At 35.2% G+C, this 14,424-nt stretch overlaps 1 protein-coding gene across 1 annotated transcript in view; it reads right to left on the bottom strand.

Moving 5' to 3' along the window:
* The window catches only part of SEC63 (SEC63 homolog, protein translocation regulator), a 71,742-nt gene that overhangs the window by 18,993 nt on the left and 38,325 nt on the right, over positions 1–14,424 (bottom strand). Inside the window, exons 12-17 of the mRNA XM_082732070.1 lie at positions 12,900–13,054; positions 10,974–11,121; positions 8,136–8,218; positions 5,680–5,739; positions 5,305–5,478; positions 879–1,037 (exon numbers count right to left, since the gene is read on the bottom strand). Of these exons, the coding sequence (XP_082588196.1) occupies positions 879–1,037; positions 5,305–5,478; positions 5,680–5,739; positions 8,136–8,218; positions 10,974–11,121; positions 12,900–13,054 (779 nt within the window). The remainder of the gene's footprint in view (positions 1–878; positions 1,038–5,304; positions 5,479–5,679; positions 5,740–8,135; positions 8,219–10,973; positions 11,122–12,899; positions 13,055–14,424) is intronic.

Raw genomic sequence — 14,424 nt, 5'->3', positions numbered from 1 at the left:
GTCTGGAACTAAGCCTGTAATATCTCCAAGGCATGCCTGCAATTCCTTATACTTTTATCCTTTGCCCTTTACTTTTTTATCCTCTTTTTCGCCTCTACCTGTGCCTCCCAGGCTAGTCAGGGAATCCCCTTTTCTCTCCTAATCCACAAGGGTAACTTTTAGCCCAGTCAGACAACAACAGAACAACACAAACAAAGGAATGGTTGATCAGTTTACAGATAATCTGCAGTAAGTCTCTAAGGACCCATTATTTGTCCACCAAACCCTCTTTTCTACAGCCCATCCAAAAACCAGGTGCAACTTAATGCCACACCATGAGTTTCTTTTTTTTTTTTTTTCTATTCTCTCTATCCTCACAATCTTAATAAGTCCCTTAGAGACTCCTCCTTTCCTTAATGTCTTATATACCTCTTGAAACAAGGTGGCATTCTGTAAATGTTAGTCTTCTCCTTAACCAACCTCTTGACATTAGAGTCCACAATAATGTTTCTTTACTTTTAAACACTACCTGGAACTTTTGAAAGACTCTTCTAAGTAACTGCTTAGACCATAACCCACCTTTCCTAACTGATTTGCAGACTCAGCTCCAATGGTGAAAATTACTGTAAGACACAAAACTGACTTCCCCTCAAATCTGCATCCTATACTAACAGCAATTTAAGATTTAAGAAAATTAAGAAAGCCAATCCTTGTTAGACACTATTCTTCTTTATAATTCTGGCCACCATCCCATGAACACATGCTTGCAAAATAAGAGATTATAATAAAATATACTGGCATTGTTTAAGACAAACATACAAACAAGTACACAAATGAAAAACAAAAAACGTAACTATCAGAGGTATATAATTCTAATTATTTAAACCTATAAGTCTTACTGCTTCATCATCTTTGTTCTGTTTTTCATCTTGCTCTCTATCAGAGTCTCTGTCACTACCATCATCTTTTTCACTTTGGGATTCTCTATTGGTTTCTTCTTCTTCAGAATCACTGCCTTTGTCAGAAACTTCTTCTTCGTCTTCCTTTACTGCAGCTTCCTGAAAGAAAAAAAGCAACCACAGAAGTTCTGAATATCTCAGCGAATTGTGAGTCCCTGAAGCTAACTTAATGTCATTATAATTAAATGAGTTCAAGATTCTAATTTCACTATTCATACAGAATTTTAAAGAATTATAAACACACGTACTTATAAATATGTGGTAATCAGACTAAAGACTTTAACATTTGGCTTATTTGTCTATTGTTAGTTATTTTACTTATTTTTCATGTTCGTTATATAAAAAATATTTTATCTTTAAAGCATAAAGTACACTACTACCACAATGGCAACATGGCTCATCAAATATATAAAACATATAATACATATATTTTTTAATTAAATATTTATTTATTCATTTCAGAGAGTGAGCACGCACATGTGGCACAAGCAAGGGGGAGGGGCAAAGGTAAAGAGAATCTCAAGCAGACTCCCTGTTGAGCACGGAGCCTAAGGATACAGGGCTCCATCTCATGACCCTGAGATCACGATCTGAGCAGAAACAAGAGTCAGATACTCAACCAACTGAGGCACCCAGGCACCCCACTTATACAATGTATTTTATTTGAAATGGGGAACTGGAAAGCTCATAGAAAAGTACTGCTTTGAGAATTTATTATCTTCTATAGCTTATACAGCATAATGTAGTAAGGAAAGCCAATATCCCAAACAAAATATTTACTAATCCATTTCAAGAAGAAAAAAGAACAGCAAATTAAATACAAAAAAACTCAAAGTAAATAAAACAGACCTGAAATCAATTTAAGAGAAGGCAGATACGCAAAGGGTAATCTAAACAAAACCAAAAGTTGGTTCTTTGAAAAGATTAATAAAACTGAGAGAAGACTTATTAGGCAAGACTGATCAAAGGAAAAGAGTATATAATAATAGGAATAAAAGAGACATTACTACAGATCCAAAAGAAATTACAAAGAGAGGACATTATCAATTACTCTGTCAATAAACTTGATAACTTAGAAGAAATGGACAAATTCCTTGGGAAGTATAATTTACTAAAATTGATATAAGGAAAAAAAGTAGAATTTGTTAAAGAAATAAACTCTAGGGGTGCCAGGGTGGCTCGGTCATTAAGTGTCTGCCTTCAGCTCAGGTCATGATCCCAGGGTCCTAGGATCAAGCCCCATACTGGGTTCCCTGCTTGGCGGGAAGCCTGCTTCTCCCTCTCCCTCTGCTACTCCTGCTTGTGTTCCCTCTCTCCCTGTGTTTCTCTCTGTCAAGTAGATGAATAAAATATTTAAAATAAGAAGAAGAAGAAGAAAAAGAAGTATACTCTAAAACTAAAATCCCTGGGCGCCTGGGTGGTTCAGTGGGTTAAGCCGCTGCCTTAGGCTCAGGTCATGATCTCAGGGTTCTGGGATCAAGCCTGCTTCCCTTCCTCTCTCTCTGCCTGCCTCTCTGCCTACTTGTGATCTCTGTCAAATAAATAAATAAAATATAAAAAAAAAAAAAACTAAAATCCCTTTTTAAAAACTCTAAGCCCAGATGGCTTCTCTAGATATTCTTCCAAATATGAAACAAACGCAATCTTAGACTCTTCCAGGAAAAAGAGAAAGAAAGAATACTTCCTAACTTGTTTAATGAGGTAAGTATAAACCTGATACAAAACCTGGCAAGGGTATTTACAAGAAAGGAAAACAATATTCTCTCATAAAAATAGATGTAGGAAAAAAATAAAATAAATGTAGGAATCCTAAACAAATATAATGAAATCTAGATAAATATGAAAAAGGATGATACGTTGTATTTGTTCCAGGAATGCAAGGACAGTTTAAAATTTCTAAATGTTTTTAAGATAATTCACTATATTACAGAAAGGAGAAAAATCGCACCATCACCTCAACGAATGGAGAGATGGCATTTAATAAAATTCAGTATTGCTCAAGATAAAAATTCTCAGCAAACCTGATAAAGAATATCTACAAAAACCCTGCAGCCAACATCACGCTTAGTAGTTTGTTTCCTTTCTCCTGGAGATAAACAAGAAGACAAGGGTGACCACCGTCCTGATGCCTAACCAACATTACACTGAAAGTTTTAGCCAATACAGTAAGAAAGGAAGAAAAAGCAAAAAGATTAAAGAAAAAAGTAAAAAGTAAAGAAAAAAGTAAAAAAAAAAAAAAGAAAAAAGAAAAACTGTCTTTATTCCCAGACGGCATGACTGTGTACACAGAAAATCTAAAAGTACCTACTAATGGTCAGAATCACAAGCATACCCTGGATATATTCCAGGTTCGGTTCCAGACCATTGCGGTAGAGAGATTATCGCAATAAAGTCAAAATGACTTTTTTTGTTTCCTACTACATATAAAAGTTATATTCACACTATACTATAGTATGTTAAGTATGCAAACAGTATTCTATCTAAAAAAATAATTAAAAAATACTTTACTGCTAAAAAATGCTAACCATCATACGAGCTTTTAGTGAGCTGTGGTCTCTGATCACAGATCACCATAGCAAATACAATAATACAAAGTTTGAAATTATTGAGGGAATTACCAAAATGTGACAGAAACACAAAGTGAGCAAATGTTGCTGGAAAAATGATGCTGACAGATTTGCTCAACACAGGGTTGCCATGAACCTTCAATATGTAAAAAATGCAGTATCTGCCAAGTGCAAGAAACTGACGCACAATAAAACACGGTACACCCATATTGTCAGTTCAAGACTCCTTGATACAAGGTCAATATTTAGAAGACAACTGTAACTTTATGCATCAGCAATAAACACTGAAGAATGGGTTTCTTTTAATGTTTTTTGCAACAGCACCAGAAAGTATCAAATACAAAAGTGTAAATCTTATGAAAGAAGTGTCATACCTCTGTCACTGGGAATTACAAAACACTGCTGAGAAAAAATTAAGGAAGATCCAAGTTAATAAAGATAAAGCATGATTATGAATAAAAAGACTCAATACTGTGGGGCACCTCGGTGGCTCAGTCGATTAAGCATCTGCCTTGGGTCAGGTCATGACCTGAGGGTTGTAGGATAGAGCCCCATATATTGGGCTCCCTGCTCAGCAGGGAGCTTGCTTGCTTCTCCCTCTCCCACTCCCTCTGCTTGTGCTCACTCTCTCTCTCTCTCAAATAAATAAATAAAATATTAAAATCGTTGATAGGCAGAAATGTCAACAGGACTCAAAAGCACTAACCATAAAGTCAATGAAAGACTTTCTTAAAATTAAGTACCATCAAAAGTTTCCATAAGAGGGTAAAAAGGGACTCATATCCAGAATATATAAAGGAATCCTGTAAATCCATAAGACAACCCAACAGATAAAGAGGATATTCAAATGACTGGTTAAGTGTATGAAAAGATGCTCAATATAATTAGTTATCAGGTAAATAAAAATCACACACAGAGATACCACTACAGATCCCACTGTAGTGGTTATAATAAAAAAGAATGATAAAACCAAGCACTAGTGAGGATATGGAACAACTGAACTCATGTTTTGCTGGTAGGAATATAGAATAGCACAACTTTGAAAAACAGGCTCTTCCAGTGTGCTACCACTGACTTACTTTATGACCCAGCTATTCCACCGCTAGGTACATACCCAAGACAATGAAATGTCCACAACAACATGTACATGAAGCACAGCATTTTTACCCAATAACAGGCAAAATCTAGAAACAACCCAAATGTCCACTAGCTACAGAACAGATAGAAAAACTAGTGTAGGGGTGCCTGGGTGGCTCAGTGGGTTAAAGCCTCTGCCTTCAGCTCAGGTTATGATCCCAGGGTTCTGGGATCAAGCCCCGCATTGGGCTCTCTGCTGAGCAGGGAGCCTGCTTTCCCCCTCTCTCTGCCTGTCTCTCTGCCTACTTGTGATCTCTGTCAAATAAATAAAATCTTAAAAAAGAAAAGAAAAACCAGTATATTCAGAAGATGGAGTATCACATACACACAAAGAATGGACAGCTTCTACACAAAACACACATGAGTGTCACAGACATAGTGCTGAATGAAAGCAAGACAAACCGATTTCCACTTAAATGAAGTTTAAGAATAAGCAAAAGTAATCTATGGTAATAACAGCCAGAACTGGAAGGCATGGAGGTAGATGGGGGGTCACTGACTGAGAAGGGACACACGTGAGCTTTCTAGGGTGCTAAGGTTTTCTGTCTTAATCTGGGTATCACAGGTACATACATATGTAAAATTTGAGGAGCTAAACACACAGAATTTGAGCATTTTAGTGTATAACTCAAAGACAATGATGATAACAGTAATAAACTTACACTCCCAACAACTCCATTTGCCTGTTTTTGTTTCTGTTGCTTCGACTGTGGTAAGGACACAGGTGTAGGTTTTTTTTTTAATGGTTTCTTTTTTTTTGATTTAGCAGTTTTCTTGGGTCCTTTGCTCTTCTGTTGCCATCCTCCTTTTGTCCTGTTCTTATTGGTATCACCCTGCTATAAATCACAACACACGTACACACTCAGAAGTTACAGCGATAGTTTCATTTGGGAGTCAGAGTAAGTTTTAGATAAAAATGGCTAAACTAAATGCTTTCACAAACTGAATTACTCTCCCACAACAATAAAAATCAATCAGAGAACCTAACAAAAGACTTCCTTCACCAGGAAAGAAAAGTAAGAAAAATCAAGCTTTACCCCATCTTCTGCTGGCTGTTCCTCTGCAGCACAAATAGACTGCTCCTTTTCAAATACTTCCTAGGGAAGAAAAATATGAAAAATATTTATCTTTCAGATAAAGTAATCTTTCAAAATAGATGACCAATAAGTTTTTTAACTTGTGACAACTGGGGGGGTAGGGAGAAGATCAGATTTTTAGCAATTACTAAATGATGTGTGCAAATTCAGCAATTACTAAATGACACTTCAAAAGTTACCTTCGGAAATATCTCACATCGGTCTTGAATACATTTTGAAAAGTACATTCTATTTGAATTTACAAATGCAATGACTTAAGATACATAAACTCACTATAAATTCAAGAATATTTCATCGTTTAAAATAACTATGGAAGTGCGCATGGCTGGCTCAGTTGGTAGAGTGTGAGACTCTTGATCTCAGAGTTCTGAGTTCAAGCCCCTTACTGGGGGTAGAGTTTACTTTAGAAAAACAAAATTTTAAAAATCTTTTTAAAATTAGTTACATATATAAATAAAATACATAAAGGGTGAAACACTGAGAAAACCCATATAATCTAAAAACATATCCACTATATAATCCACTTAGGATCAGAATAAAAGGCATAAATTTAGGATTTAAATTCCAGTAACATTTCAGTGAGAATCTATATTCGAAGATCATAAATGATGTTGGTTGTGTTTAATAAACGTCCTGGACTTACTAAAGCTAACAAATAGAAATAATGATAACTTGGGCTTTAAACTGTTAGCCTAATTCAGGGGTCCACAAACTATGGCCCATTGCCTGGTTTTCAAATAAAAGTTTTACTAGAACTCAACCATGCCTATTTGTGAATTCGGTAGTTGCTACAGAAACCAAGTGGCCCATAAAACCTAAAAATTTATTAATTGAACCTCTACAGAAAAAGTGTGCCAATCCCTAGTCTAATTCTACCATCTTCTGCTTCATTTCTTCATTTATTAGCTGGGTTCTAATACTTAATTACTCTGAGGTTCGGTTCATACAAGAACTTGAAGATAAATATTTGATTCTTTCCCTTCTCCAGGGCAATTGTTTTTTTTTCCCTACCAATCACCCCAGAAGTGTCAACAGCCCAAGACCAATTTTTACTCATTTTCAGACTGGGAATTCCAAAGCATGTAGGTAATATAAATTTGGATTCTATGTCCAATTCTAGCCACTGGCTTTGAGGTTTCCTCTTCTCCCACTTCTCATCCAGTGTCCATAACACAAATGCTTCCTTACCACTTGTTACCATAAAATCAACATCTTTGATTTGATATATCCTACTACCAAGTATGCTTTTCCGACCAGATGTCTTAGAGATGGGGTTTAAAGGCAGAGTATGTTTCCTGCAGATATTCACAGGCTCCAGAGTAGAACAGGCTAAAATCTCCCACTAGTTGAATATGCAGAGTTAAAAATAGTACAGTCAATTAAAAATGAGTTACAACTATAGTTCTAACTTGGGAGGTAATATAAATATGTAACAGAAACTAAGAAAAACAAGATGTACAGGAAACATATACAATGTGATTGAATTTAATGAAAGGAAATCAGAAAAGTACCAGGGTGTATATATATATACATAAAGTGTAAAGGCCGAGGCAGTAAATATGAGCTCAGAGAAAGAGATGAAAGGATACACACAAGACTCAATTCTGGTCCTCTCAGACTGACAAGGGCTTTCCTGAGGGAGGTGGGTGAGAGAAGGAATCCACGAGAGTGAAAGCATCATTTAACCCCACAGGTACTCATGCATTACAGTCAATCATCTGAGTGGCAGGACTTTAGATGATTTTAATCTCTTCCTATACTTTTCTGCATTACTTGAAGTTTTTTCCCCAGCCAGCATGACTTTTTCAGATAATTAGAAAAAGAAAATTTTTCAATATAATTTAAAAAATTAAGAGTAAATTCAGAGTCGATCAAGAAGGAATAGGTAAAGAAATTTCCAACAATAATCAATAATTAATCTTTATACAGTACTTTAAATACTATACTCACATTACCTTATTATTACAATGTTTTATAGGGAATTAACAAATCATCGCATGAAGAATTAATCTATTTTCAAGGGTTTTTTGTATGTAAAAATTAATGTGAAAAACTATGAATTAATGTGAAAATACATATTAGAACTTTAACACATAACTTTTTTTCCCTTTTTTTAATTTAAGTATAGTTGACACACAATGTTAAACATTAGTTTCAGGAGTACAACATAGTGATTCAAGAACTCCGTATGTTACACTGTGTAACCGTACACTATGGAACCGTATGTTACACTATGTAACCAAGGGTATTATAATACCCTTGTGCTATACTCTGAATCCCATGACTTACTTATTCAATAATCAGAAGTCTGTACCTCCTTTCCCCTTCACCTCTCAACATGTAACTTTTTTTAACACATAACTGTTAAAGCATAAAAATAAAAAGAGATCACTTACTGCCATTGTTTGCCTTGTCAACTTAACCAACACTGTAACTAGGGATCCTACTGTGATGTTGTTGCTATCTTCATCATCCAATACTACAAGACGAGAGTAAAAAATCACAGTAAACAATAAAATTCAATTTGGTATTTCAGTATTTCAAATATATTTTAAACTTAGTAACAAATATTTTGACTGTCTACTCTATATAAAACACTCCACTAGATGCCTTCAACAATGCATTTATAATTTTTAAAATAGCTCTCTGAAGATTATTTCCACTTTAAAGAAAGGGAGGTTCAAAACTAAAGTGAAATGCCTGAGATCACATCACGGCTATATTTGCACTCCCAAGCTTCAAACCCCGGTCTTTTAAAACAAAGTATAATGTGAGGACGACTGTACCATAGCTTTCTTTCTTAGTGATATAAAATCTGTCACTCTATTAAATTGTGCAAACCTTGTATTCACAAGATTTTACCTATATGATCAATGCCGGTCTGCCTGTCAAAAATAAAATAATTAGAACTAGTATTCCAAGTCACATTAAATTTATTTCTTGGGGTGCCTGGGTGGCTCAGTGGGTTAAGCCTCTGCCTTCGGCTCAGGTCGTGATCCCAGGGTCCTGGGATCAAGCCCCGCATCAGGCTCTCTGCTCAGCAGAGAGCCTGCTTCCTCTTCTCTCTGCCTGCCTCTCTGCCTACTTGTGATCTCTGTCAAATAAACAAAATCTTTAAAAAAAAATTTATTTCTTAAGGCAAGAACTTAAGAGTTTTGTTTACAGTAAAAACAAAAGCTTAAAAAGCTCTTGCAATTTAATTTTTTTGAAATCACATTTGCTACACATATTGCTAAAAGCTATTGAAGTAAACTTAACATTAAAATTAATAAACATTAAAATAAACATAAATGTTAAGATTAAAAAATAAAATAAATTATCCTATCTTATTTTCCTCCATTTTATCCTCCATTTTTCCTCCAAATTTTATCTCTAAGAGTTTTCTTCACTTTGTATTTCTCCTTACAGATTTTTCTAAGTTGGTTATGTTTATTTTACACAGATTTAGATTAGCAAACTCTGTTCTGGCCTACATTAACACACCACCAGTTGGAAAAGAACAGCCTCCAAGAAACTGAAACTGCTTTCTTCTCCATTACTGGCTGTGAAGTGCAACAGGTGGGCATCAAGAACAATACAATACAATATCCTGGGTGGCTCAGTCTATAAAGCATCCATCTCTTGATCTTGACTCAGGCCACAATCTCAGGGTATGGAGATCAAGCCCTGAGTCAGTTCCAAGCTGAGTATGGAGCCTGCTTAAGATTCTCTCTCCCTCTCCCTCTGCTCCTCCCCAACTCCCTCTCTGCCATCTCCCCGTAACCACCCAGCCCCTGCCTCGTGCTCTAAAAAAGAAAAAATAATAATTATTATTTAAAAAGAAGGATAAAATATCCTTTCTTCAATCTGGAAGTCTCCATTATCTCATATCAAACCTAGGCTACACATCTGTCAACACTGCACAACAACTCAGAGTTGCGTGAGCACCGCATGCGAATTAACAACTCTAACAATATCTACCTGCCATTTGAGGCTTTCAAGTGGAAAAAAGCCTACAGGAGATTCTAGACAACCTCTAAGCAATGTGGGAAAGTGATCCACCATCTCTAGCACTTGATCTTGAAGATGCTCCTTTCCTGCTTCTAAAATTCTTCTACTCTCCCTTCTACTCATATTAACACATTTGGATAGCACTGTGAAAATATAGTAAATGTCTATGCAAGATGCTATGGAATGAAATACATCATGAAGTTTCCCGGTAAGATCACAAGGAAATCCAAACTCCCCACAGTCCCAGTTTTCATTACATGTATCCTACACTCCAGCCAAAACGAAACCAGATTGCAATTTACTTTACCTCTCAAACACCCCAGTCTTTGAAAGCCATTTTTCTCTTTTCAATTCCATTAGAATGCAAACTCAGTAAGGCAGAAGTTTGTCTTACTAGTATTTCCCCAAAACCGAGAAAAATGAGTGGCACTCAATAGTTGTTGAATGAACAGACAGCACAAAGTCTGTGTCATTCACCTAACACTTGGCCTTATGTTTCTTTGTTTTTAATCCTAGGTCTACATCCTAATTCCTCAAGTACACTATAAACTGTTTAAAGACAGATACCATTTCTAATACATCCTTGTATTCTTGGTCCCACAAAATTGTTCTCACAACAGGAACTTAATAAATGTCAAAATGCAGGATAATGTTACAATGAAGGCAGGGAGCAACAATCTCTAATTCTGTCACCACCATAAAATACTATTATTCAGCTATTAAAACGGGCACTCATAGGACAATTGTGTAAGTAGAAAAATCCATTTTTCACCCCAGCAGACACAGAGACATGTTGAGAAAAACACATGAAATGTGGCACAGAACATGGCAATTTCCAAGGCTTACTAAAGTAAACTGGACTTTTAAAAATTAATTTTAGAAGTAAGCAGCTATTTCTTTTACACTAACAATGTACACTTCAAGTATTTTTTCAGTGCACCTGAAAATCTTTCATTCTTTGAAAAGTTAAGATATTCCTAAAATGTGAACTACAAAACAGAGTCCTCAGGCTTAATCTCATTCTGAGGAAGATAAAAGTAAGAGTCTATGGGATTCTATCAGTGGTCTCAGAACTATTAAGCATATATCATATTCCATTACAGCCAATCTGACAGGTAAACTACAGTTCTGGGAAGTCTAATTACACATTATGATATCAAACATTTTGAGAACTTTAACCCACATAAACAAAAGCCAATCTATCAAAAGGGGGAAAATGGTCAACAGAGAAACCTCCCACTTACCTTGTGATTTTATATCCATGGTCACATATGGGAAACTACCAAGGACAGCCATAACCTCTTCATATTTTTCATCTTCGAGGAAGTGCAGTAGATTGTGACGATCTGATTCTTTTAAACTCACCAAATCCTGAATAGTCTTAATTTTGTACTGAATTTCAAAAGAGAGAGAGAGAGAGAGAGAGAAAATAAATTCCAAAGTCATAGAATTTTTCACAAAAAGAAAATTAGCATGTTTCACTAAAACAAAATCCAGAAACTTAGAAAAATGCTAAGATTATACTGGGTCCCAAACTTGCAATGGTTCTACTTACAATCTTTCAACTTTACAATGCTGAGAAAGCAATGTGCTCAGTAGAAACTGTACTCTGAATTTTGATCTTTTCCAGTTCTAATGATATTTGACACCACACTATTGTTACGCTGGGGAGCAGCAGCGAACTGCAGCTTCCAGTCAGCCACATGATCCATACAACCATTCCGTACCCATACAATCATCCGGTTTTTCACTTTCAGTACAGTATTCAATAAATTACATGAGACAGATATTCAACACTTTATTAAAAAACAGGCTTTGTGTTAGATGATTTTGCCCAACTGTAGGTTAATGTAAGTGTTCTGCGCATGTTTAAGGTAGGCTAAGCTAAGCTATGATGTTTGGTAGGCTAGGTGTATTAAATGCATTTTCGACTTAGGATATTTTCAACTTACGATCGATGGCTTTATGAGGATGTAACCCCACTGTAAGCTGAGGAAGATCTGCATACACATTTCAAAGCAAAAAATACAACTTTATAGCATTTCATGGCCTTTTATCCAAAGAAATTCAAATTTAGGATTTTTCTTTAATTACAAAGTTAATACAGGATAATTTTTTTCATTTAGAAAAAATAAAGTTAGGGGAAAAAAACAGTAATATTCATAGAATCTTGACCCAACCAAGAACAACTGTCATTTGATATGTTCAGTTTGCTGACCCATATTTTCAATTTTAATGATAAAAACCTGTAAGAGTATGAACTTATCTCCAAGTACAACTACACCCTTAAAGTTTTACTATACAATATTCTCATTTTTGTTATTTTCTAAATATAGCTGTTTGTTACCGCAGTAATACCCATGTAGGCTTAAGGGATACTTAGAAAGTGTTAATTTCCAGGCATTTGATACTAGTTATTAACATTTTACTTTCACAGACAGGGCTTAGATCATGAGGAATGGACAATGCCCACTTTTTGATTACACAGTTTTCAATTAAAAATGTGAATAAATTTATAAGAGCAATACAATTAACTGAAAGGAAAGAGAACCCATATGTGAATCTCTAATACACATTAGTTCTACCTTAATATGCTACCAAATCCAATGTCTATCTTCCACCCACTTTGTCTAATGTATACAAAGTAATGTTCAAAATCGCCTATAAGAATTATTTGCTTTTTCTTATATTTCCTCAAGTTTTTTCATTTATACATATTTTTGCCATATCTTAAGATTATCAGATCTTTACTATAGATTATATTACCTAAACTAGAAGTATCTTTATTTGATCTTCTTGTGTTTTGAGAACTTGATTTTTTTTGGTCCTATTCAACCAATAAACCATTAAAGCCAGGCATGAAATGACTGGAAAGCACACAGTGCATTTTTACTTTGTACATTTATTTCTGATACCATAATATAAAGTCTTAATTGCTAAAATGCACTGACCTTCCCAAAGTAGTAAAATCACTTATAGCAGGTAAATAGTATAAAACACCTAATTAAGAAAATGCTAACAGAACCACTTTAGGGATAACTGTAGAGTGTTTAAGACATTCTAAATCTAAGAAATTCACAGTAAACCCTTCTAGAACACTTTTCATTTGTGTTGCCTTTAAGTAACATGACAAACTGTTTAAAGCAGATTTTAAAGTGGCAAAGAATTACCTTTTTATGATTAGAAACTCTCCTAAGATTGTCCTCTTCAATGTGAGGGAGCTGTAGAAGGGGAGACTTAAACTGCTGAAGGCCCTGCACAGCCATCTGGGAAAGCTTCATGCAGTTTTCTAGGGATGCCAAAGTTGGAGCACGAAACTCCCTTTCTTAGAAAGAATAGGAGAAAAAGAAAAAACAAGGCTGGACTTTTTATATGTTCCAGAGTATATAACTCATCACAAAAACATGACTCATATGAATATCATTAACACCCCAAATTTTAAGATCATAGTGTTGATTTTCCTTTAGAAGTTGTAAGATCCAGTATGGAGGTTCCTCAGAAAGTTAAAACTACAACTACTCTATGACCCAGCAACTGCACTACTAAGTATTTACCCAAAGGATACAAAATAGAGATTTGAAGGGTGAAGGGAGAATGCACCCTAATGTTTATGGTGGTTATTATCAACAATAGCCAAACTATAGAGAGAGCCCGAATGTCCAACAATCAACGAATGGGTAAAGATGTGGTGTGCATATATACAAAATGGAATATTACTCAGTTATCAAAAAGCATGAAATCTTGCCATTTGCAACAATGTGGACAGAGCCAGAGTGTATTATGCTAAGTGATAAAAGTCAGATAAAGATTAAATACCACATGATCTCATTCATATGTGGAATCTTAGAAAAGAAAAGATGAACATATAGGAAGTGGGAGAGGGGAGGAGAGAGAAGCCCTAAGACACTCTTAATGATAGAGAATAAACTGAGAGTTGATGGAACAAGGTGGGTGAGGGATGGGCTAAATGGTGATGAGTATTAAAGAAGGCAGTTGTTCTGATAAGCACTGGGTGTTGTATGTAAGTGATAATCACTGAATTCTACTCCAGAAACCAATGTTGCACTGTATGTTACTTCCTAAAATTAAAAAAAAAAAGTCATAAGATACCAAAAATATATAAACATGTTCAAATGCAACAATAATTATCCAACAAGCATTGGTTTAACAGAATATAATTCTCTGCATCCCCTCCCAAAACAGTAAATTATCAGTATCAATAACATACTGATACCATGCCAAGAACTGACATTGGCCATAACAACAAACCACAAGCAGTATCTCCTTTCTTAAGGGTCTCCCTTTCCATTACTGACCACAAACTTCGTCATTCTTTTTTCTTTCCCTCGGTCTTTTTTCCCTTCATGCGAAAAATACTACATGTCAGATGAGTCATCATCACTTAAATTATTTCAAACTCATTGTTAAAATACAGAAAAACCTAACTCTAAAAATATTCAAAGGAATGAAAAGGTATCTTAAATCTTTACAAACAATAAGTGACAAAACAATAAGACAATAAATAAATTCAAAAACATGAGTGTGATAAAGACTTCGCATAATGGAAAATATAGGAAAGAAGTAAGAAAAACCATGAACCAGAAGTTGGAAAGCCGATTCAACTTCTCTACAGGCAGAATTACTGTTGGTGCTCATAAATGCTGAAACTATGAAGTATACTCTGCAGAAGCTTGC

The sequence above is a fragment of the Mustela nivalis genome, assembly GCF_964662115.1.
Source record: "Mustela nivalis genome assembly, chromosome: 5".
In the NCBI taxonomy this organism is placed as follows: Eukaryota; Metazoa; Chordata; class Mammalia; order Carnivora; family Mustelidae; genus Mustela; species Mustela nivalis.
The sequence above is the reverse complement of the archived record's forward strand: the minus strand, read 5'-3'. Positions and strand labels throughout refer to the sequence as shown.